The sequence below is a fragment of the Lethenteron reissneri genome, chromosome 38, assembly GCF_015708825.2.
Source record: "Lethenteron reissneri isolate LAM-NWPU_2019-01 chromosome 38, ASM1570882v1, whole genome shotgun sequence".
Lineage (NCBI taxonomy): Eukaryota > Metazoa > Chordata > Hyperoartia > Petromyzontiformes > Petromyzontidae > Lethenteron > Lethenteron reissneri.
This window is the reverse complement of record NC_083816.1, coordinates 6,781,840-6,808,155: the sequence shown is the minus strand read 5'-3', so window position 1 is coordinate 6,808,155 and position 26,316 is coordinate 6,781,840. Positions and strand designations below refer to the sequence as shown.

Genomic DNA, 26,316 nt, shown 5'->3' with positions numbered 1-26,316 from the left:
ATTTTAATGTTCTACCTACGTGACTTTACCTAAAAAACCTAAGAATATTATTATGATTATATTAATTTGTTGAGGCTATTTTTCTGTTTTGTAAAAACAAAAACTATTGCCTGTAACCACGGCTGAAAATATTCTATCTACAATTTTCTATTTCGATAACTATTCTACCTATAGTTTTCTGTAAATATTCTACCTACAATTTTCGATTTCGATATTTCGATACAGGTCTCTAATTTAATAATATTATAAGTTGTCATTTATAAATCGGTTGCGTCGTTTGATTTCAATTCTAAAGCCGCCTGCTGTTCCGTGCGACAAATCGCGTGAGTAGCTGTCAACATCGGCAAGTCCTCTTACGTAAGTTGCATGCAATGGCTTCAGACGACTGTTGTTACGATGAAGACTGTTGCTTTGATGTGAGCTGTCATCAATCACAGCGTCATTTGTGTGTGCGCGTGCGTAGGGGTCTATGGTTTGATGGGCTCTTAGTTTCAGCCGGGTCGGTCCGTGTGGGCGACTCGGAAAAGGTGTGGGCACCCTGCACACCACGTCCAGTATACCGTATTTTCACGATGGCTCAAATAAGCGGCTCATGTCGAAATGCTATAGACGCGTGCTGCCGATTCTAAGTGGGAGGGAAAAAAAACCGGAGGACCTGGAGAAAAATCCAGGCGACCGCGGGGAGAAGATTTACACTCCAAATGTACAGGCGTCAGGGTTGTGATGGAACCTACGACCTCCTGTATATCAGGCGAGGTAGTAAACATCTCGCCACCCTGGCGCCCCATTGACGTCTACTAGGGCGAGCCGCGACATATTCAGTGTGAAATAAATCTCCTGGGGGATGTACACGTAAAATATTTTGACGTGTATTCTTTTTTTTTTGTTACGTATAGCACACATATATATATACACCGCAGTATGCAGGCGAAACAAAATACCCGCACCGATGATGCTGATGATGATGATGAGAAATTGATGCATTTTGATGCCGAGTGTTAAATTTCGCGTCGCGGGTGACAAAGAGGCAGAACGGTCGACGGGGTCTCACCGGACTCTGCCCCCCCTCCCTTCCGCCCCTGAACCCCCCCCCTCACCCCCCTCCCTCTCCCACCCTCCTCCTATACCAGCTCCTCCGACCCCGTGAGTTTGGCTTTGCTACTTAAAAATCCGACTTTTCAGACCCCCTCCCAACAGCTCAAACTCGGGAACGCACCCGAGGAATCAGACGCGCGCCCCAAACACCGTGGCCATGAGGCTGACTACCCCCCCCCCCCACTCACGACCACCACCCCCCCCCCTCACCTTCCCCCAACACCGTAATCCCTTTGTAAACCTGGCGAAAGGAACGCATATCTGTGCTGTGACCCCTCGGCTGACCTCTGCGCTTTAACCCAAAGCATGTCAGCGACTTAATCCAATTTCTAGGGCGACTTCGCTCAACTCCTGCCTGGCCCTGACCCCGAGCGCTGCTGCTTCACTCCCCCCTCCCTCTCCGCCCACCAACTCGCTCCACAACTTGTCCCAGTGTGGTGGTAGCTTAGACTACTTAGAGCGGTGGTTCTTAACCCTTACTGTAGCCTTGCACCTCATTGGTTTTTAATCGTAAAAAAAAGAAGTTACAATGTTACTAAACACATAGAAGCAAAGCAATGATGTGCATACGTGCCCGCGCGCTTAATTTGTGTTTTCACATATTTGGCTCCTAAATAAAATCTAGCCGTGTGTCTCGCACCCCCAGAAAGGGCATCTCGCACCCCCAGGGGGTGCGTGCACCCCGGGTTAAGAACCGCTAGCTTAGAGGGTTTCGCGTTAATACTGCCGTGCGGGTCTTCGCTGAGTTGTGCTGTGGATGGAGCTTTCGGATAGACGCGTGTTGCCGGCGTTGTCACCACTCGTTGACGTGGCCCAGCGCCACGTCAACGGTTCGAATCCAGCGGGTCGCCCTGGTTAATACTGCGGGTGTAATAACAATGATAACCAAACAATGATAAGAACGATACTGTGGCTCCGTCTGCTTCGTTGGCAGTTGATGTTAAAGATCCTGTTACGTCGTTGGCAGGGTCCAAATTTCGAAAATGACACCGCAAATTACTTAGTTGGGATTAAACACGCACAAGAGCAGCAATCATTTCTCCCTACTGGCAGACGAATGCCCCCAGGTCACTCTTGCAAGTGCGACTCCTATCCTGGTGCCTTGAGATCTCATCTGGTTACACAAAACCAACGTGGGACGTGTTTGCCATCGTCTGTGTCTCCACGTGCTTTGGGAAGCGCATCGAGAGAAACGGGAAGAGTGCCCGCCTGATACGTCACGTGGCAGCCAAACCAAACATTGTATATATCTCAAAGCTGGCATTTGCCAAATTAAGTAGATTTTTTTTTATATTCACGTGAGTCATCGATGACCGAGATGAGACAATCAGTTTGTTACAAATTCGAAAAATTGCTCACGAATTACGAACTTGGATATTGTATACAAGGGTTCGACTCTGCCTATAATCTTATCGGGTCGCTAAAATAGGCACAAATTTGTCAAGGACGTCAACCGGTGGTTGTCTCGTTAACAGACTCGCCCCCTACCGACAGAATAACGGATTGATCCCATAGCGATTTGAACCCAGGTTCTCGGCAGTGCTTTGATCTATGAGCCACCCACCCACGTCACATTGCTTGTATTTGTTGGTAAAATTAAGTAAAACAATTAAAGGGAATGTCATGGGTCAGATGCTCGTGTGTTGGGTGAATTTACGTTTTGTAAAAATAAAAAAACAATGGCCAAATATGTGCCAGTGTCTCTTTTTGACAACAACATTCGGGCAAACCTCCAAAATTGTCAATCAATTAATCCACTGCTGAATGAAGGCCGTGTCGGTCATGCGGTGGGGCTGTTCAACCATACTTCACCGCGCTGGTTAGTGTAGGTTGGTGAAAAATAGCACGCTCAGCACCAGCTCGTTAGCCGTGACTGGAAAATAAAAACTCATCCATAATAGGTGTTTTTTTTTGGGTTAGATCGCGTAAATATATAAATGTGTCGTTAAACCCGCCCACCACCCGACACAGCCAACTAGTAAGGGCTGTCACGTAAACAGAACGTGGCCAATTTGTCACGAGTACAGCACTAGTGCATAGTGTAGTGTATAGTGCAGTGCATAGTATTGTATAGTAGTGTAGTGTATAGTGGTGTAGTGTATAGTAGTGTAGTGTATAGTGTAGTATACTAGTACAGCACACCGGTGTGTTTGAGAGCCAAGCCACAACATTTACAATCTGAGTACGACGTTTCGCCAATAATTACAACTAGCTTCATCAGGCGACAGTCAGATTTCACACAACTAGATATTTACGCGATCTAACCAAAAAAACTGTTTTATGGATGATATTGGTCGCGAAAGCCCACGTGTTAAATAAAAACTCAGTTCGCAAGGTGAGTAGCGCAGTGTGCTAACCACTGGGCCACCACTCCTCAAAAGGTTATTTTAACGCTGGGTGGTAATGGTATACAATGTGACCCAGTGGTTAGACTTGGGATCCATTAAAATTGCAATTGTGTAATAGGTAACTGTCATTTTAGCTCGCAATGCTGTTGTATGCATTTTATACAACTTTCATGCAAAATTCACCCCAGGTCTGCTTTGAATTCCACATTTCTATGGCAGGAGGGGTTAGTTTGTGAACAAGACACGGTGGGTGGGATGATAGGCCAAGTCGAATCCTGAAATAATAACCGAGATTATACACGAACGCAGATAGGTCTGCTCATGATGGCAATTCCACATTCCTATGGTAGGTACAAGTCTGTCCACAAGACAACATTATAATTGATGTTATTTTTAATGCTATAACTTTAATTATAAACGACCGCAGATTGATCCGCTCAAGATGGCAATTCCATATTCCTACGGCAGGTACAAGTCTATCCACAAGACAACCATTTGGTGACTTACCCGACAGCGTGGTAAGAGTACTTCATTTCATCGACACAATTGGGATGATGATGATGATGAAGATGCTGGTCTGAGGTTAACTCCATACTCCTCCTCGACCCACACACTCCCACCGCCCCCCCTGCTCATTCCATCAAACCTCGCGCCCTGTCACTGTGGCCGCGCGTTGTCTCTTACACGACACAAACCCCTCCGTATTTTGACACTCTTTAAAACTAAATTGCCCGGTGTCGTATTACGACACCCGACGGAACTGCGTGCTCTTCTTTTCTCTCCCCCCCTCCCGCGCGCCTATCTCTCTCCCCGCCTATCTCTCTCTCTCCGTCTCTCTCTCCGTCTCTCTCTCTCTGGAACGGAGGCGAGGGCGAGGAGGGTTTGTTTTGGGTTTTTTTTTTGTGGCAGCGCCCTAGCGGCTTACGCGATTCACCCCACCTGCTCGGCACGATGTTGCACGCCTCCACCCCCACCTCCTCCACCGCCACCTACCCCTCTATCATCATCGGAGCCACAATGAGACGCCACTTGTGAGAAAACATTGACGCTGCTGCTGCTGCTGAAATGGGGCCCGAGGAGGGAGGGGGAGAGTGGTGGGTGAGAAGTTGGCGGTGGTGTATAGATCTTTGAGATCCTTGATGAAAGGCGATTTATAAATAGAAGTATTATTATAAATGGGGAGATGTCTGCTGCTGTTTTTTTTTGCTTCTTCGTCATACAACTACCAGACCGCACGCTCTTTGGACGTGACCGTCCATCTGTCCCTCTCTCCCTCTCTCCCTCCCTCTGGACGTGACGTCCTGCAAGCCAGCCAGCCAGCCAGCAAAACTTGTTTCTAATATAGATATATGATAGTACGATACGGATAGAGCAGATTGCACGTTCTTTGGACGTGACCTTCCATCCCTCGAGCCAGCCAGCCAGCTAGCGAGTGGTGGATCATCAATACACCTGACTAATGAGTGAATGAGTTAATGATGACGTCACCCTGCTGCTGCTCTATATAAGAACGGGAGACACAGCAGAGCCTCACCATTCTGGCGATTTGCCCGATGATGCTGGATGCAATTACCAGCGAAACGTCGTATTCAAATTGTAAATGTTGTGGTTTCACGCTTCAACACACCGGTGGGCTAAAGCAGTGAACTATTTGGACTATTTGTCTTTTGTCAACGTGACACTCTTTTACTGATTGGCCGTGTCGGGTGGTGGAGGGTTACGACACATTTATAAATAACGCGATCTAAACCCAAAAACGTTGATTATGAACACCTGACTGCTCATACCTAAATAGACGCTGCTGATGACGGGACGATGTTAATTGCCGAATTGGGCTGAGCCGGTGCAGATGAACACTCGAGCTGTCCGGTTCATCGTTCGTGTATGGGCCATCGCAATGGTCCAACGGGATTCCACTGTGTGGAAGACACTGAAGACGCATGCCGCTGAGGTTGGGGGTGGTGCGGTGGAGCTGTTGAATGTGGGGGAGGGATGGCGGGGTTGGTGGTGACGGGCGCAAGGGGGAGAGAGGTTAGGCGATGGACCGAGGAGGTGGTGGCTGCGTGGTGGGAGGGGAGGGATGGACGCTCGTTATATACACGCGATTTAATTATGCAGCAACGACAAAGACAAACATCCGGAGCGAAGGACCGGGTTCCAATTAAACGCCGCACGAAATCAGGACTCGGCATATTTATTGAACAAATGCCCTGTTGGGGCTGTCAAAGGCTATTGGTAATTGCGCTCCACCACGTTCGAGGCCTGGGCCCCTTGTTAACACAAGGACCACAAAGCTCGGTTGGAAGCACTGAAGGGTGTTTGTTGCACAGAAAGCATTGCCGACCAGGTACAATGCGCATGAGAGACACAGCACATGCACAGCAACGACGCTCACCTATAGAGATCCGTGCAAGCTCCAAGTCGACTCACTTTGGCCCACTCTCTCTCATTTCCTCCCTCCCTCCTCCTACCCCCTCTCCCTCCCTCCGTGCTCCACTCAAAACCCTGGCCCTACCTCTCCTAAATAGCCCATCACATCGCGCACGGAGTGAGTAGCGAGACCGGCCGAGCGAATGTGGGCAGCCGAGGACAATCTTCGAGAGCGAGCGAGCGAACACAAAAATTAGTCACTGGAACTAAATCGCAAACAGCCGTTTGGGTCGACCCTGACGAGCCAACTCGGACGGTGTCTGCTTATATATATAGTTCTGTATGTGCAGCATCTAGACATATATATTAACATTTGGAAGGTAGCACGTATATTAGTAAATAAGCAAAACCTGTCAGGGCTGAGTGTTCGTTTTTTGAAGTAAGTTTAAAAATGTTGGGGCAGTCAAGTGTGAGTCAGCGTGCCGGCTTTCGGAGCTCACCATGTTTTTCCGCTTAGCGAGTAATCGCTTATTCAGAGAGCGCGATGAATTAGTCCGCGGAATGTACGTGACATAGGCAAAGAAACATATTGTTGTATAATCGAGATTATATATATTTTTAAAATCGCACGCTCAAGAAAAATATTCCGGGAAAGGGGGAGATTCATAGTGTACTACTACATCGCTCGTACAAATAATACATACGTCGACGTTATACTGCTGCTGCTGCTCAAGGGAAGGCGACACCGCGCACAGGTGAGTGAGTGAGTGACTGTTTTCGTGTTCATAATAGCGGGCAGGCAGAGCGGTCGCAAGGTTGCCAGTTGAAAGCCTGTGTTGGGGGAGGGGGGGGTGGAGTTGACTCAGCCCATCATCTCTCCGGGGTCGATAAAATAGGTAGCCAGATGAGCACCGCTTCAATGCTCATTTGAGCACGATATAGCGACTTCGACTTTTTTTTACGTTGGGTTTCTTGGGGGCAGGCCTTCATCCAACAGTGGATTGACAATGGCTGATAATAAAGACGACGAACACACTTTGTTCATCCACAAAAGCCGCATTGAGTCTCAATATCATTTTAGAGGGGGGGGTGGGGGGTCCCGCATTTGGGATGTTTGGCAAATTCCATTCATGAGCGTTTGGCACACGCGGGAGGGAACTGGACTGAGCAGAGAACAGCCACCCTTGCACACCAGGAGTATAACACAAAACAACAAAGATCCCCCGTGAAGCCTTAACAGACTGTAGGAGGAAGTGTTGTTAGCGAGGACCTATGAAGGCCGGAACGGTACACGAGGGGGTGGGTGGCCAGCACCACGCCCGACCGCCTTTGTTTCCCCAGTGGAGATGTTTAGACACCCGCACCAGGTACTCATTTAAGGCTGAGTCGACCTAGGGGAGGCCCGGGACCGGTTCAGATAATCGTCACTGGTGTTAGCCGTGAGCGGGAATCGAACCCGGGTCGCCAGGTTCATAGCGCAGCGCGCTAACCACTACACTACCGCTCCCCAGACCTCGGATTATACGCACAGGTCCTCACAGACGGGCGTCACGAACCTACTTTCTGCACTGCCTCCTCCTCCTCCCGGTCACCTCCTCGCAGCCCCAGCCGGGCTTGGGAGTTTCACGAAATTGCGATGCTGACCCACCAGCCCTTGCCTCCGAAGTGCTGTATCACGGCCCGGCGTGTGATAGAATATGCGCAGCCCTTTGGTAAATCCACCGCTGGATGAAGGCCTCGCCGCGTCGTGTTGCCTGTTGGTTGACCATACTTCACCACGCTGATTCGATGTGGTACATGTACAATGCTGCTAATCCTGCATAATGCACGGGCATAATTTGACTTTGAAACCCCAAGCCCACCTCCTACGCATTTTCCATAAATATGCTAAATTCCTCTTCATATGCACATTTTTTTGTCAAGGCGCTCTTCTTCCCCCCTCCAACCCAGCTTAAATATACGCTCCAAGCTTGGTGGTGTTTCATTCTTCACATGAGGACGGTTGCTTGCGTTGTGGCCGAAACGTCGTGAGAATTATTTTATTATGTTTTATTTTTATTATTTTATTATTTCCCTTTTACGTGACTTTACCAAAAGAACCAAGAAGATGAATCCCTGCAGTCACGAAAGCTTTAAATCGAAATATACGATGTTATCCTTGTAGATCATACGGAGGTGGAGTTCGGGAGGATCACACACATGTAGACAATCGTCGTTCCTGTTAGAGCCACCAACTTGCATAGCTTGAAGGCGATGCCTGTAAACAAGGCAGTACAGCTAGTTTTGTTGTTGCGAATAAATGCGTTTAATACAAAACTTGGCCAAAATGTTACAACCCAGGACCTCTCTTGCAAAGGAGTCCCAAGACTCAATTAACTTTTTTCCAAGTTACGCAAAGGGCTACTGTTTCAATAATAATGTAATAAATAAGCATCTTTGTTGCGCAAAAACTAAATTGTTGTTGTGATCAGCTCATGTGTGGGTGCTCAGTGGATTAGCACATCGCAGGATCGTGAGAGATGATTAATACGTTTAGGAAGACCTTAATCCAGCAGTGGATTGACCAAGGCTGATGATGATGTTGATGATTATCATAATTGTTGCATTAGTGGTCAATTTGAGATTAACAAAAAACATTTCAAAATGCAGGCCAATCATCCCTTGAGGGGAGATACAATTAGTAATCCTATCACTTTGTAAGACATCAATGATGATCGTACTTCGCGGATATACTGGCTGCTGTCACGGGGATGTGGAATTTCCACCACTGCCTCCGCATTGCCTGCCAGACCTCGGAAGCGAAGCGTGACGGAATCTGACTAACACGCGAATGGCAGTAAATTATCTTCGTTCTTGAATCCATCTGTGCGGATCTTTGGGTGTCACCGCGACTCCTAGCCCCGTGCCGTCGTGTCCGTGATGGGCCTTCTCCGGGTTCTTCGGTTTCCTCCCCGCACGAAAGACAAAACGCCCATTGCGAATGGGATTGGCCCCAAAAGCCAATTTCAATGTAGCAGAACCCTCCTGAAAACGAGTCTTTTTTAAATCCTTTATATTAAGTTCACTTGCTTGCTTGCTTGCACGCTTGCTTGCTTGCGCGCTTACGACCGTGCAAATCTTTCGGTCGTTTTTTAACCCACTTCCCGTGATCCAATCGAGCTGACATTTTCTACACAGACTCGTTGTGCGTGACAATTAATTTTAGTGAAATTTTTTTCCAAAATTTTTACACTTTTTTGGAAAAAAAAATCATATTTAATTACCAATTGCTTAATGGTGGCAGGCAATCATCTGACCCATAGGTGGCAGCCATCTCAAGCCAGAGGACGAGAGGACTCTAGCCGCCACGCATATAAAGGATTTATAGTGGAAAACGTTGTTTTTTACGGGTTAATTTTTTGGAGTTTTTTTTCTGAGTTAAACGATAGCAGAGCGAAGTGGCTTATCATCCTGTTGAAAGCAATAACAGCCAAATACTCGAAACGCATGGAACGAAATTTGGACGGAAAAACCAGAGGGCCTCGCGAGAAAAATCCACCCGACCACGGGCAGAGAGACACGCAAACTCCAAATATACAGCAGCAGGCGTCAGGGTCGGGATCGAACCTACGACCTCCTCCATACTAGGCGAGGTAGCTTAACAATTCACCATGGGGAAGAGAGAGAGAGATACACACAAACTACAAATATACAGCAGCAGGCGTCAGGGTCGGGATCGACCACCACGAACTCCTGCATACCAGGCGAAGTAGTTAACATCTCCTAGCCACCGTGGCGCCCCTTGGAATCCTGAGGTCGCCGATTCGATTCTATTTCCCGACGCGCCAGTAAAAACAATGGTGCAACTGTGTTAAACTCGCCTCCCCCCCCCCCCCTCTCATTGCCTCTCTCCACCCAGAGCAGTGTGCATGGGTACAACCTCGGTTTAGTCGATCTGCAGGTCGCGTGTGGTGGGTTAATGTGTGGGTAACAACATCTGTCGAGGCAACGCGGTGGCAAGATGCTAACTCCGTCGCCTGGTATACAGCAGGTCGTGGATTACATCCCGACCCTGACGCCTGCATATTCGTGAGTTTGCATGTTCTCCCCGTGGTCGCGTGGATTTTTCTCCGGATCGTACGGTTTTTGCCCTCCCCCCCCCCCCCCACCCCCGTTCAGAATCAACATGCGCTTAGATTATTTGGCTGCTATAATGTCCACACGATGATAAGCCACTTTCGTCGTCGAGCGATCATTTGTGGCCAGGTCGCCTCCGAAAAAGCAGCCAGATAGCTCAGTGGGCTTTACCTGGCAAAGATAAAAAATAAAATAATTTAGTCTTCCAAGACGTGTGGCCGGCGTGGAAGAATTGACCAAACACATACATTCTAGAGGGGGGCTCTCTGGAGCTCCCTCCAGAGGAAACCCTTCCCCACCACCCCCAGCAGTGCATCGAGCGAAGGAATTTCAGCGCTGCCCCTTTGTCTTCACTTCAGACCAATGGTGTTGCGCAACAATTCAACGTAAAAGCCCCACCCAGTGCCAGCGCGATGTGGCATATAGGATGTGGCAGTCAACAGCGGTAATTATGTGTTATGTGTGCTCAGCTGTCCAGATGTGATTGTGTCATATAGACTCGTAATAATGTATTAAATAATATTCCCACTGCTGATGATGATGATGATGCACGCCTTCCCTATGCCACTTCAGTCACAGGGGCTGTTCGACCATACTTCACCCACGCTGGACAGTGGCGGTCACGAACAAGCTCGCCATTGATCTCATAGCCGTGGCCAGGAATTGATTACAGTACTCAGGTCGCCGGGATCATAACGCAGTGCGCTAACTGCTGCGCCACCGCCCTATTTCTGTGTACAAGACATCGGTGCAGTCATACAATTACTTGCTTACGCCCCAGATGACAGGAGAGAAGAGCTCCCACCCCACCCCTTCTCTAGAGAGTATTTGGCCTACTCTTCCACGCTGGCCAGACGACATGGAAGAGGTGGAAAAGCCCACACTTTACCCCATGCACATTAAACAGTATGTTAGAAAACTACCGTTGTGTTTGTGGTTGTATATGTATACTGTACTGTAGGGGGAGTGGTTGGCACACCGCGTGACGAACCCGGCGACCCAAGTTCGATTCGCCGCTCACGACCAATAACCCAGTCGTGGACCTCCCGTACGTCGACGCAGCCTTAAATGAGTGCACGGTGCGGTGATGTATTCTTTGGGTCTTTCGGTAAAGTCACGTAGATGGGTTCAAAGAAATAAGAAAAAAATCTATTGACGTGACTTTACCGACAGACCCTAAAGAATATGAATTCCTGCAGTCACGAAATAATTAAGTCAAGGTACGGTGTGTATTGAACACCAGGCACTCGGGAGACAAAGGCGGTCCGGCATGGTGTTGGCAACCCACCCCCTCGTGGACCGTTTCGGCGTTCGCGAGCAGGCAACCTGGCCCCGACTGTCTGTTAAAGGCTATACGGGGGAGCTTTGTCTTTATTTTGTGTGCAGGTGTGTTGTCTATTTATTGCATGTATGTAACCTCACGTAATTATACACGCGAACACATTTTTTCGTAATAGCGCTGTTTGTTCATGCGGTATATACATATGGATTAGAAACTCAGGTGCACGTATTTCGTAACGTATAATTTATTGCACGCATATCCAGCCACAGCCACATGCCGACCGTGGCAGGTAATGCAATACACATCAAATATATTGTATATACTAAAGCTTATATATATAAACTTCATATATGGGGCTAGCATAAATATATGAATGATGCTATCGTGGTGAAATCATGGTAATTGGTTAGCACACGATAGTGTACAGAAGTCGACGATTCGATGTACCAACCACAAACAGTTTTTCGGCAAGTCGCGTACGCATGTGTGTGTGTGTTGAACGCCTATTGCACCCTGCGTAGCCTGGGGAGGCACAGGACCGGTTCACGTAATCGTCACTGGTATTGGGGGCCGTGAGCGGGAGTCGAATTCGGGTCGCCGGTTTCGTAGCGCAGCGCAATAACCGCAACGCCACCGCTCCCCACACCGCTCCAAAGACAAAGATCTCCCGTATGGTCTCAAGAGACTGTTGGGGCAAGTGCTGTTAGCGAGTAGCACCTATGAAGGTCCGGAACGGCACACGAAGGGCAGTGGGTGGATGGCCAGCCCTACTACAAACAGAAAGATCCCCCCGTATAGCCTTAACAGACTGTTGGGGCAAGTGCTGTGAGCGAGCACATATGCAGGCCGGGCACGGCACACGAGGAGGTGGGTGGCAACCACGCCCGACCGCCTTTGTCACCCCAGTAGCGATGTTTACACCCTGCACCAGGTACTCGTTTGAGGCTGAGTCGACGTAGGGGAGGCCCAGGACCGGTTCAGGCAATCGTCACCGGTGTTGGCCGTGAGCAGGAATCGAACTCGTCCCGTCGGGTTCGGAGCGCAGCTCGCTAACCGCTACACTACCCTCCCAGCAACCCTAACCACACCCGCTCTCCCACACACAGACACACGTGCACACACTCTGTCTGTCTCTCTCTCTCACTCACCCGTGCGTAAGAAGTCGCCTCTAATCCCGCACCCGTGTGCGACGGCTGCGGTGACTGTCAGGGTTAATCCACGTGGATTTTCTGCGGATCTCGCTCTGAACGCTCACTTACGGATACCCCCGGCGGTTCAGAGGGCCACGGGGATTTGGAGACAGAGGCCGAAGACGCGAGGCGTTGCGGTCCGCCTCTGGCGTTTCGCCGAGTGCTAAAATCGCGTTACCCGATAATTGTGGGCAAGAACAGCGGCGTTTGAATCGTCGCCTACTTTCACCGTGCCCGTCTCTCCGCACCAACGATAAGAGCAACAGAAAAATAAGATGCGTAAAGCATCTTTTATGCTTTTATTATTTTCAATTTATTATTTTTATTTTTAATTTCCAATTTTTTTCTTTGGTTTCTTCGGTAAAGTCGCGTAGATAGAAAATAAATTAAATAATAGAATACGACGTTTCGATTGCAACACAAGCAGTCGTCATCAGGTAGAACTCCATTTGAGAGAGAGACACAACACAGAGACACACCACAGAGAGACACACTCTGTGTGTCTCTCTGTGTTGTCTCTCTCTGCTAGTGTGTCTGTCTCTGTGTGTCTCCGTGTCTGCATTTTGTCTCTCTCTCAAATGTAGTTCTACCTGATGACGACAGCTTGTGTTGCAATAGAAACGTCGTATTCTATTATTTAATTTATTTTCCTATCTACGTGACTTCACCGAAAGAACAAAGAATATGCGTGAATCAGTTTGTTCACACGATCTGTGCGTCCTCCTGTGAGTCCCATGCCGTCCGTTCAACGGCGTCCCATTTGTTGTTCTTTGTTGTTGTTGTTGTTTTGATCGCTTGTAAAAACGAGCGTACCAAGACGGCGCCCGGACTAGGTTTCGACAATTCAGTGTCTCATCAGCAGCAGTCGGGGGCTCGCGCGAAGCAATCCTGGCGGACTGCCCGATGCCGATAGGGAAGGTGGCCACCCCCCTCCCCCTCCTCCGTTAAAAATCTATATCTCCGTATCGTATTAATTCACACGCATTCGTCAATGGCGCTGTGTGGTCTTGAAAGGAAGATGATACACAATAAATAACGTTTCGGGCAATGGCCCTTCTTCAGTTGAAACATTGGAAAGTTTCGTTTGTTATCACCCCCCCCCCTTACCACCCCACCGCATCTGTCCACGCAGCAGTATACACAACATGGGTTCAACACCAAAGTAAGTCGATCGGCAGGCAGCGTGCGGTGGGTACTTCAGTCTATTCTAAGACAAAGTACCCTCTGGGGAGGCTCTCAACAGCTCCCTGTAGTGGAGGCCCTTCCGCTAGCAGTGGCGAGAGCGAGCGTTTACAGGTCTGCGCTTTTAGCTTTACTCTAACACATCAAAGACAGATATCCCGCGTGTAGCCGCAACAGACTATTGGGGCAAGTGCTGTTAGCGAGTAGCACCTATGAAGGCCGACAGGGCGCACGAGGGGGTGGGTGGCCGGCAGCAGGCCCGGCCGCCTTTGTCTCCCTCGTGGCGATGCTTACACACCGCATCAGGTACTCATTTGAGGCTGAGTCGACCTAGGAGAGGCCCAGAAACGGTTCAGACAGTCGTCACTGGTGTTGGTTGCCGTGATTTGGAATGGAATTCGGGTTATAGCGCAGCGCGCTAACCGCTGCGCCACCGCTCCCCACACCCAGTTCCACACCCACTCACACCCATCCTTCCTCACACCAAATAAACCATCACGGATGGAACGTAATCCTCGCTGATCATCCCTGCGGGGAGTATATGGACAGTTGTAACATAAATACACGGACAATTCTCCTCCCGCCCTATATTTGTCTCTGTACGTAAAAATAAATTGAATATTTTTTGTTACACATTTCAGTCAGCCACACAAAAGCCTGCAAATGAATATTTTAAGCAGCCTTGGTCGAATAATATGGTGATATGTGTTTTCAACAGCAATTGTCTATTAATACTGTACAAGCAACAAAAAAAACCACTCTGGACCGGTTTCGACAATCATTGGCTCATCATCAGCGATGGGCCGGCTGGGAAACTTGCCCGATGTTTTAGGCAAGGAACCTTTCCGAAATAAACGGAAGTTCCCCGGCATTGATTGCTTTAAGCAAGCCCGACATCGCTGATGATGAGACGCCACATATGGAAACCGGTCGAGAGTTGTGCTTGTTGTACAGGGTATGTAAGTGCTCCTCCCTCGTGCCATGGGTGCTTGGGTTTTCTCTGGGCGCACTCATTTCGCTGGGTGTCCCTTACAATAAAATAGTCATTGTCCATCAGTGTGTGGGTTTCATTGGCGCTCCGATAAGGGCATTCAAGAGAAACACGGACACCGATAAAGAACGGGGAACAACACTTTTCATAAAATGTAGTTGCTCAACGAAAGCAATGGGTGCTGCTGGTAATGACACTGAGCGACGATGAGGGACACGTGGATAAGAGAACACACGCACGTATGTACTGTCGTATGCACGTTGGACTTCTTTCGCACCGTACGTAGCCAACCGTACTCATCAGAGGTGTGGCGGGGAAGGACAACAGCACCAAAGCGGCTCTAAAGAAATTCGTTTGAAAGCTAGATGTATTGAGGAACGCTGGTTGGACTTCCGCAAAGGCTACGTCGCGAGAACGGGCAATGCTGATGGCGTTGATGAGCCGATGGGCGAGTTCGGCGATGGGAAGAGAGAGTCAAATGTGGAGGGGGACCGCGTACGAGAGGATGACCCCTGCAGAGAGGGAGCGGATGAGATCGGCTCATCCCGCGTAGGAACGAGAGGGAGCGTGGAATCGCACCAGCAAGGCTCGGGGAGGCCTTTCATCCAGCAGTCGATAGAACATGCCCGGTGATAACGACGCTCAAAAGCACTCAACTCGCACATTTGAAAGTGGCAATTTCAAATGTCGGTCTGTTGTCGATGGCAGCCCATCATCCCTCATCGTGCGGGTCACTAAAATTGAGTAACGCTTTGTGAGAAGTCGGCCGCGCTTTGGTAATCCTTGACACCCGCCATAGGAATGTGGAATTTGTTTTAGCAGAATCCCCCAACACATCCCCCACCCCCCCCCCCACCCACTCACCCCCACCACCTTCCCCCACCTCGCCAATGTTTCTATTTCCCGGAGGCACTTTCCGTAAATGAGGGCTGACACACAAAAAAAAAGAATACCACAAATTCTTAGCGCACGCAGAAATGGCCACCTCTTAAACACGGAGGAGGAATTCCCGCAGACGTTGACAGCTGGCACTTCACTGTGCCCGGGTGCTTGCACGTACACATCAGTCATCACGGAGCCTCTCGATGGAACCAACAAGGGGCAACGTCGCATATCCGACCGTCAACTTATCCGCCCCGACCGATTACGCGGGCCCCCGAACCTGTCCACCTGTGAGAAGAGAGCTTTATAGCTCATCGGATTCCTCCGGTAAAAAAAAAAAAAACACGATATTCTGATTCTAAAAATGCGAAATTCGCGCACGGCGGTTGTGACTTGTGGTCGACAACAATCGGACGTTGGCAAGTTCCAGCCTTCGTCTTTCTTTCATTTCTCACTCACATCTCCGACCTGTGAGTACCCCCGTGCCGCATGCGAATCACAAACGCTGAGAAGCGATCGCGATAAATGGTACACGGGCTGATCCGTTTGCAGATGCCGCCAGCCACTCGCTTCTAACGAACCCTTTTTGAATTGGCTGCTCGACGGGTGATTGATTCTAGTGAACGCGATGGCTCCACACGTTGCGGACAAATGTCATTGAGATGTAATAGCTCCACTGAGATTGGTGGGAGGCGTGTCGAGGCCTTTGATTTATATGTTGCGTTCTCCATATTAATATCTCACCATGAGTTTAATGGTAGGGTATCTATAAATGGATCACCTTGAATTTTAGTAGCATACGGAGTGGCGGCACGGCTAACATCAGTGGCGAGTGACATCTGAACCAATCTCGGGCATCTCGACCCCCCCCCCTCCCCGCCCTGCTTTAACAACTGAGCCTGCGTGGTGAAGTATGGTCAAACACCCCCCCCCCTCTTGAAAACAACCCCGACGAACCAGGCTTAAACCATCTGAGCTTCTCAGATGCGTTTCTGTGGCCGTCTGGAACGCTCTTCCTTTCGATATTAGGAAACCACTTGGAGCTTATGCACTTTTAAATCATCTCGATTGAACGCTCATTTCTTCAGAACTGATTTTTGTGTTTTAGTTTGTTAGTCATTCTCCCTGCACCTCGGATTATCACGGTTGGCTGCGTACGGTGCGAAAGAAGTTCAACATACATACAAGAAGAGACTGGGTGCAAACGGAGCGATTCGATTCGAGGCAATAAACATATTCGCCGTATGAATTAAGGGTGACATTTACATCTATAAAGATACTCGTTATTATTTTGAACGAAGCCGGAAGGATAAACTTGACTAGAATGTGTTGCTAAACTTCATCTTCCCAGCCCTTCGAAAGCTATCGCTGGATTTCACGCAAGTCACACACCCAGTCCGGGTGTGTAATCATGATGATCATGATTATACACGATGATCATCAGTGCTCCTGTCGCAGCAAGTTACCCTCCAGAGAGATGAGTCCCAAAGAAGGTGAAACCTCGAAGAACACACGTTGTTTTAGTTATACCCTGCTCGCACTATGGTCCTGATTGTTAAAACCTCGGGTGTATAGAAAATAACAATTATATGACCTTACCCGGCCGGTTGGTATATAAAAAAAGTATATATAAAAATATTTACGCACACATTTGGAACGTATAATTATACGCATACACATTCAACGACGCGTACTGTACACGCAGTCGCACACACACGGTTTTACAAATGCAGACGGCCATACTATGTACGTAAATATGTATATGAATACTATTGTAGGGACGCATACATGACACACATGTATATTTAGCTTACTATTTGACCGTTTTTTTATTTTTAAAGGCAAGGCCCACTGAGCTGTATAGCTCTTTTTCAGTAGCGATCTGGCCACAAATGATAGCCCAACGAAGTGGCTTATCACGTGGAGATGTATAGCAGCCAAATACTCTAAACGCATTTTTCTAAATGGGGGGGGGGGGGGGGGGGGCGGAGGACCAGGAGAAAAATCTACGCCTCCATGGGGAGAGACATGCAAACTCAAAATATACAGCAGGCGTCAGGGTCGGGATCGAACCCACGACCTCCTGCATACCAGGCGAGGTAGTTAACATATCCTAGCCACCGTGATGATGATGAGAGAGAGAGACACGCAAACTCCAAATATACAGCAAGCGTCAGGGTCAGGATCGAACCCACGACCTCCTGCATACCAGGCGAGATAGTTAACATCTCCGAGCCACCGTGATGATGATGAGAGAGAACGAGACACGCAAACTCCAAATATACCAAATACACAGCAGGCGTCAGGGTCGGAATCGAACCCACGACCTCCTGCATACCATGCGAGGTAGTTAACATCTCCGAGCCAACTCGGCGCCCAAACGCAAAGCCAACGTGCACCGGTACCCAATCTTCTCCTGGCGTCTCCTGCGCTCAGGTGACATCCACGCAGTTTGTTTCGTGCGTCGAATAGCCCGTCTTTCGTTGACGACCTTCGCACCCCCCGCGAGTTCTCGACTTTCCCCGAACCTCCGATTAGCGCGGTTGGCTACGCACGCACGGGGTGTGAAAGACGTTCAACATCAAAATGGGAAATCTGTACTTAGACCGGAGGAATCCGATGAGCTATACAGCGATTTTCTTCACAGATGTCCAGTACTCACACACACACCTAACAGTTCTCAAGGAACTCTGCTGTACTCGCTGTCTGAAATATTCGCGTCGCTGTTTTTGTTTCCTTGCTGCTGCTGCGGCGAAGCTCACGAAGTCCTACCGATCTCCCTGCGTAAAATCGCCGTGCAACTGGCTACAGGCAATCGGTCATCCGCGCCACAAATCGACGCACAACTTGAGAACCACTCGGGGGTGAGCGCCGCGCTACCGTGGGGACGACGAGGAGGATGGTGAGTGAGTGAGGAGGGAGGGTGAGGAGGGTGAGGTGAGTGAGTGAGGAGGGTGAGTGGGGAGGGTGAGGAGGGTGAGTGAGGTGGGTGAGTGAGGAGGGTGAGTGAGGAGGGTGAGGAGGGTGAGTGAGGTGGGTGAGTGGGGAGGGTGAGGAGGGAGGGTGAGTGAGGAGGGTGAGTGGGGTGAGTGAGGTGGGTGAGTGATGAGGGTGAGTGAGGAGGGTGAGGTGGGTGAGTGATGAGGGTGAGTGAGGTGGGTGAGTGATGAGGGTGAGTGAGGAGGGTGAGTGATGAGGGTGAGTGAGGTGGGTGAGTGAGGAGGGTGAGTGAGGAGGGTGAGTGAGGTGGGTGAGTGTGGAGGGTGAGGAGGGTGATTGAGAATGGTGAGGTGGGTGAGTGAGGAGGAGGAGGTGAGTGAATGAGGATGGTGAGGTGGGTGAGTGAGGAGGGTGAGGTGGGTGAGTGGGGAGGGTGAGGAGGTTGAGTGAAGATGGTGAGGTGGGTGAGTGAGGAGGGTGAGGAGGGTGAGTGAGTGAGGAGGGTGATTGAGAATGGTGAGGTGGGTGAGTGAGGAGGAGGAGGTGAGTGAGTGAGGAGGGTGAGTGAGGAGGGTGAGTGAGGAGGGTGAGTGAGGAGGGTGAGTGAGGAGGGTGAGTGAGCAGGGTGAGTGAGGAGTGAGCAGGGTGGGTGAGGAGTTCGCGTGTGGACGTGGAGTCGCGGTGCGTCTCAGTCCGCTCGCTATCGGGAGCGCAATGCAGCCTCGAGCCAAACTCGCGGGGGGAGGGAGGACGGCGTGGTGGGTGTGGGGGGCAGGCGAGTTTGTGATCAAATTCTTTTGAACTCGATAAACCAAGAGATGTCGGCGCCACGGAGGAGAAGCCACAGCCGTCCAGACGGGACGGGCACGCGGCACATGGGAAAGTTGCCACCACCTACGGATGGTCTGTTCTCTCTCGTTCTCTTGCGTCGTTCTTGTTGTTTTACGCCCAAAAAACCCTCAACTCGCCGGAGTCTCATCTTCTTCATCTAGCTCGTGCGGCTCATGCCGCTGTAGAGCGCTGTTCTTCACTCAGTTTCAGAGCTGGTTGGGGGGGGTGGGGGGGTGCTACTTTCGCCGATAATTCTAGATTTGAAGCTTTCGTGACTGCAAGAATTCATACTGTTAGGTTTGTTTCGGTAAAGCCACGTAGGTAAAATAAAAATAATAGAAATAATAATAGAAATAAAATAAAAATGTATAATATTTTTAATTTTATTTTTACCTTACCGAAAAAAACCTAAGAGTATTTCGCCGATAAGACATCATCAGCGTGAGGGCCACCACACACGTGAAGCCATTGGGGGTTTGACAGCATGATTATGATGGGGGGGGGGGGGGTTGTTTTCACTCTTGGTGTAATGTCGAGGGGGGGGGCGCACGTCAGGGCTGCCGCACTAAAAGCCACCAGGGAACTCCAGAGGCTCGTGGGGGGTCCTTGCAATGAAGAACGCCAGCCGTTGAGCAGCGCCTCTGACTTCACATCGAGGTGGTCGATGAGCCGCCCGGGTGATTTGCGTCCGGGGTAGCGGCGCAGTGCATCTCGCTGTGACGGTGACGACGCTCCGCTCTTCCCGTAGTCTTTGTGAATCGCAGCACTCAGTCTGCGTTCCACGATTCAGCGATTATTCCATGCCGGGTGGTTGACCACAGTCACCGCACACTGCCCAGGAGACCGTTTTTAAGTTTTTGTATTTTCCATTTGTGCATCGTCATCAATTATCCTCATCCGTCGCGAGCCACAGTCTCATGGCCCCAGCTGGAGAGCGGTCGCCGCGAGACGTTCGCGGTTCTAATGCAACGGCCGCCTTGATTAATGCTGCTGATGTAATAACAACGACGACGACGCCCACCGCATTAACGGGCGAAGTCGAATCTTGATTTGAATTTGGCGAAGTGACTCAGTCGTCAGAGTGCCGGCCAACGATCCCACATTTGAATATTGCACCGCAAATGACTCGAGTGGGATGAATCTTCGATTTAAAGCTTTCGTGACTGCATGGATTCATCTTCTTGGTTCTTTTTTCTTGGTTCTTTCGGTAAAGTCACGTAGAAGGGAAGTTGAACAGGTCTGCCTTCTCGACAGACCTGTTTTCCACCTGAAGACGGCTGCTTGCGTTGTGGCCGAAACGTCGTGAGAATTATTTTGTTATGTTTTATTTTGTATTATTTTATTACTTCCCTTCTACGTGACTTTACCGAAAGAACCAAGAAGATGGGATGAATTTCTCACACACACACACGGCGGCGGCAGCGGCGATCTTTGATCATCCAAATTGACAGACGAGTGGCCCAGGTTACTCGTTCTAAATCGGACTCGTCATGATCTCTTGACGTTTCGCCTGGTCAAACGTAATACACTCAACTCGCATGGAGATTCGCCAATAACTGGTGTACGTTATGATCCTCGGCTCCGCATAATATCATACAACGTAGCTAATACATATTACATGCTTATTTTGCTCACGGTTAGATGTTGTACTGTACTGCCGCAACCGACGACGACGATGACTGCTGCTGATAATCATTTTAATACGAAAAAAAAGACAAAGATCCTCCTAATAGCGTCACAGACTATTTGAGGTCACGTGCCTTCACGGCACACGAGAGGGTTTTGTGTAGTTAGCGCCACGCCCAGCCGCTTTTGTCTCCCCAGTGCTTATGTTTAACACACCGCGACTGAGTACTTGTTTCAGGCTGAATCGACCTCGAGGTGAGCCTAGCACTAGTTGAGAAATCACTCGCCACTGACGTTAGCCGTCGCTGAGAATCGAACTCGTTTATCGCAGTGTGCTAACCATTGCGCCACCGCTCCTCAGTGAAAAACAGACTGTTGGGGCAAGTGCTGTACGCGAGCCATCTGTGAATGGCCGGAACGGCACGGTACCATTTCCCAGCCGCCTTTGTCTCCCCAGTGCTGATATTCGATACACACCTTTGGCGGGCGACTCGCTTGAGGCTGAGTCGACCTCGGCGAGGCCCATTACCGTTTCATAAAATCGTCACTGATATTAGCCACGAGCGGGGATCGAACTCGGATATCTGTAAAGGGTTCGCAGCGCAGGTGCGGCTGGCGCTAACCACTTCGCCACCGCTCCGCACGTGCACGCACGCGCAAGCACGCACGCGCGCACAGCGGACCTGAAGACGTAGTCGCCTCGGCTTGCTCCGAACAGGTCTCATTGATTACCCCTGAAGCCCACACAACCCTCCACCCCCGCCCCAACCGCGCCAGGCGAATCACTGTGTGATCGGTGGGAACGGAGACCATTGTGATGCTAAAGCAACTCAGGGTGGGGCGCGGGAGGGAGACTGGCGGGGGGGGCGATCTCTGTCAGATCTCGAGGGTCCAGCTCTCCTCACCCGCACCCCAACCTCCTACCACCACTGCCCTCCTCCTCCTCCGCTTTCTCGCTCTCTCACTCACTTGGCACAGACGTGCGCTCACACAGAGACGTTGCCGACAGACCGAGGCGGCGTTATGCACAGAGCCCCGGGAGTGTATCGCCGCGGTTGTTGCCTGTATTGTGTGTGTATGTGTTGGACGTGATGATATAGGATCATCAGCAGCATCATCATCAGCAGCAATGGGATTATAATATCAGCAGCAGCAGTGACATCTTTGTCAGAAGCAGCATAACAAGCGTGCAGCAGTAACGCAAACAGCTTTACTGAATAATTTTCACCATCGTAATCGTCAGCAGTAGTAATATATTATCATCAGCAGTCGTGGAAACATCATCATCCTCATCAGTGTAAGCAGGAGCAGCACGATGAAAGAATCGCAATCATCATCAGCAGTAGCTGCGGCAGTCACTAGCAATCAGCAGCATCAGCAGCGACAGCTTTATGATTTGCTATCATCATCAGCAGCCGCAACTTAATCAACTTGAACAATTACGGAATCGTTATCAACAGTAGCAGCAAGAGTAACAGTCCAACACAGTCATCATCATCATTAGAATCATTATCATCAGCAGCCTTATCACAATCTCGCCTCTATACCCCTTACGCGCACACGTACATATCGAAGCACTCTTAGACATTATACAATCAAATACAAAAGCCACCTCGACTCGTGCCCGAACGCTGGCCTGTGGAATATAACCTCGTGGAACGCGTTCGTCATCGGCAGCGTTCACGTGGTCACACTCACAGCAAGATAACAACACAATCATTATCACCATCAGTCAGCTGGAGCTCACCAAGTCGCGCGCGCGCACCTCGCATGCATGCGAGACCTGAAGCCGTCATCCACGTAGGAGCAGCGGGGGAAGGAAACGCGAACACCCCACCCGAGCTATGGACCACGGGTTCGCATCTCCACCCCGGTGCATCGCCGACCTCGTCGTCACGGTCATCATCTCCGTGCTCGTCGCCGCCGGCTTCGGCTACGTTCCTCTGGCCGGTGCCTCGGCCTCGTGGTGGTGAGTCGAATGATGTGGATGGTTGTGGTGGGTTGGTTGGTTGGTGGTGGTGGTGGTGGTGCTGGTAGTTTGGACGCTGCGCACACAAACTCGGCCGCTCGCGTTAGATTCGCGCTCACGGCCGTCAACACCAGTGACGATTTATCTGAACCGGTCCTGGGCCTCCTCGATGGCGATTCAAACAAGTAACTGGGTACTGTGTGTATCCAACATTGCCATTAGGGATACAAAGGCGGTCGGGCGCGGTGTTGGCCACCCATCCCCTCGTGTGAACCGTGCCGGCCTTTTAGGTGGTTGATAACAGCACTTGCCCCAACAGTCTAATAAGGCTATACGGGGGATCTTTGTCTTTGGTGCTGGTGATAAAAAAAAAACTACGTTGTTATAACTTCGTATTCGTTACTAAGGTTGTCATAACGTACAATCGTTGTCATGGTGGTAATCGTCATCACTGCCTGACAAAATCATCATCATCATCATCATAGTTGTCAATGTAACATACTTGTCTTCGCTGTAATCATGATGATCATGAAGATCATCACCAGCGTCTCGCTCGTCATCGTTGATCATAATGGGCATCTTTATGATGCGTTATCTTCTAAACTATCGGTGCAAGGATAAATTATCATCATCTGTATAATGATGAGATCATGATCTTAATGATGATTATGATGATGATTCAGCATAATCTCCGTCGTCATAATCACCATCGTTATCATCATCACCACCATCATCGTCGTCGGTTATCGTAACCTGTCGTCATTGTCATTATAATCGTCGTGTTAACCATAATTGCCGTTGTCATCGTCACTGTCATTACCTATCATCATGACTATCATTCATGATCACTGTCAGCATCATCATAATCACAATCGTCGTCATTGTAATCTTCGTCACTGCCGCAGTCATCATCATCATCAGTAATCCTAATTATCGCCATCGCGATGATATTCAGAACGACTATATTCTTGATGATTGTGCTGCTGGTTTACCAAATGTTATTGGCAAAACGACGGCGAAAAATAAAAACACAGAACTAAAGAAAACTACCCAGTCTGGGAGGTCGTGCAGCGTAACCTCCGTTTGTACGACAGTATACATATATACACACTGTCAGTATATATACACTGTCAGTATATATATATACTGACAGTGTGTATATACTGTATATACTGTCGTGCGTGCCTTACCCTCCGTGGCTGCGATGTTTAACCAAATTCGTCACTTCATGAATGTAATCACACATCACACGACGCTATAAACCCGAATCGATCAAATAAGCGGCAATTTGAAAAGGACCTCAGGAGCGGTTCTCTATTGCACCCTTCCCCGGGCTATGTTCTGACCATAACCCAGAGCAAGGTGGTGCATTGCTCACTGCCGGGAAGTTACCAATGGAAAGACATTTATTTTAGAGGTCCTCATCCAGCAGTGGATTGACAAACTTTGGCTGTACATTTGCAATGCGTTGGCATAGCTTCTCGCCCCATACATTCTGGAACGCCAGCAATTGGCAAAGCTCCGCGGCTTCGTTTGTATTCGGATGTTATCGGACCATTAACGAGTGCTCATATACGGGAGAAAACCGGAACACCCGGTAAAAAAACCCCCCATCCGTGCGAGGGAGAAACACTCTATCCCATACAAACGGAAAAGGCGGAGTCCGCATTGTTTTGATGTACCGCCCTCTCCTGGCGAGCTCGGCTAAGGCAACCTCCTCTACGTCCACGGGACGGACAGTTCCTCAACATCAGTGCGATCCACCAATCCTTGCCGCTGTCTGCGCGAGCTTAACCCGTGCCATACCCGTGCCATACCCGTGCCATACCCGTGCCATACCCGTGCCATACCCGTGCCATACCCGTGCCATACCCGTGCCATACCCGTGCCATACCCGTGCCATACCCGTGCCAGGTCGTTGGGTGCCGTACCCGTGCAGAGGCCCGAGATGTACCTGCTGGGCGCGCAGCCGCTGTGCGCCTCGCTGCCGGGTCTCTCCCCCGGGCAGCGCAAGCTCTGCTCCCTCTACCAGGACCACGTGGCGCACGTGGCGGCCGGGGCGCGGCTTGCCGAGCGCGAGTGCCAGCACCAGTTCCGCGCCAGGCGCTGGAACTGCAGCGCCGGGGAGGGCGAGCACGCATACGGCAGGGTCACCGACACGGGTGAGCTCGTGTTTGTCTGCCTGCCGACTCAGCTGTCTGAAGACTTACCTGTCTTCCCGCCTACCTACATATCTAACTACATACCTGCCTACCTGCATACCTACATATATACCTACCTACCTGCCTGCCCGCCTGCCTACCTACATATCTACCTACCTGCCTGTCAACCTAACTGCCTGACCGCCTACCTACATAACCTAACTCACCACCTGCCGACCTGCCTGTCCCACCTACATATCTGACTGCCTCACCACCTGCCTGTCTGCTTGCCTGCCTGCCTGCTCATCTGGCCTGAGTTATGTCTGCACACAAGAGCAGGTGCGTGGTTATGAAGTGTTTCTATGGGAAGGAATTCGTTATTTGTTGTTGTTGTTTTTAATATTCAAAGCGAGGTAGAGGAGCGGGAGGAAGGAAGCTCTTGAACCTGGGACTTGAGCCGAGGCAAGGAGGGGACAGCACGGAAGGGTGGGGGAAGGGAGTTTCCAGACCTTGTGGGCAGCAAACGAGAATGAGCGACCATCCCCCCCGCCTCACTGAGTTATAGAGTTCTACGGAAAGCCTTGGGGTTGCTGGATTGGAGAGTGTGTGACAGCAAATAGGTCCACGTAGGATTGTGCAGTGACGATCGTTTGAGGGCAGTGGCGGAATGAATCCGTGTCGGATTCGGTGCGCGTGCCGCAGTTTCCGCCACACATTTCCTTACCCTCATTCCGAACACCCCATCACCCTCGCCACCCATCAACCCCCTCGCCATCAATGAGGCGATGACGTGCGGTCTAGCCGCGTATCTGTTGCAGAGGTTCGCGGTTCTAATCGAGCGGCCGCCCTGATTAATACTCTGGGTGTACGGTATTAATCACAAACAACAACAACGCAGCAATATTTTGCCTTACAGTGAATGTTAAAGATCGTGTTGCGTCCTTCGCAAGAGCACCCATTGTGTGGCCGGATGAGGCCACTCGAAAAATCACTCAACACACACAGCCATCGGCACGGGCGAACAAAAACACACGTGGCAGTACCCTAGCCCCGAACGAAGAAGAGGAAAAATAACGAAACCAAGTCATGAGACTCAGCGAGGGGTTTCCCGGTGGTTGAACAAAGCGTAGTTATAATACGCAATGATAATTATACATTTTTAATTTACCTATTTTAAATGAGAAAAACGTGTGCATTTGTGTCTTTCGTTCACATGAAGTCCTGGTCACAAAAACAAAGTTTGTGGGGAATAATATTCGATTTCTATACTTTTCAGGCATACGCAATAAAAAAATAACACTTAGTAGCCAGGAACAAGAATTGTGTTACATAGTGTAATAAACGTGATATTAG

The 26,316-nt window shown here is 49.9% G+C and overlaps 1 protein-coding gene across 2 annotated transcripts in view; it reads left to right on the top strand.

Moving 5' to 3' along the window:
• The first annotated feature begins 6,019 nt into the window (after window positions 1-6,019).
• Window positions 6,020-26,316, top strand: part of LOC133351655 (protein Wnt-5b-like) — a 34,507-nt gene continuing 14,210 nt past the window's right edge. The window contains exons 1-3 of one of the 2 annotated variants that reach the window (XM_061567025.1): window positions 6,020-6,568; window positions 22,664-22,822; window positions 24,737-24,984. In XM_061567025.1, coding sequence (XP_061423009.1) covers window positions 22,698-22,822; window positions 24,737-24,984 — 373 coding nt within the window. In that variant the 5' untranslated portion in view covers window positions 6,020-6,568; window positions 22,664-22,697. Of the gene's footprint in view, window positions 6,569-22,657; window positions 22,823-24,736; window positions 24,985-26,316 lie in introns of both variants that reach the window. The other variant, XM_061567023.1, reaches the window with a different exon arrangement.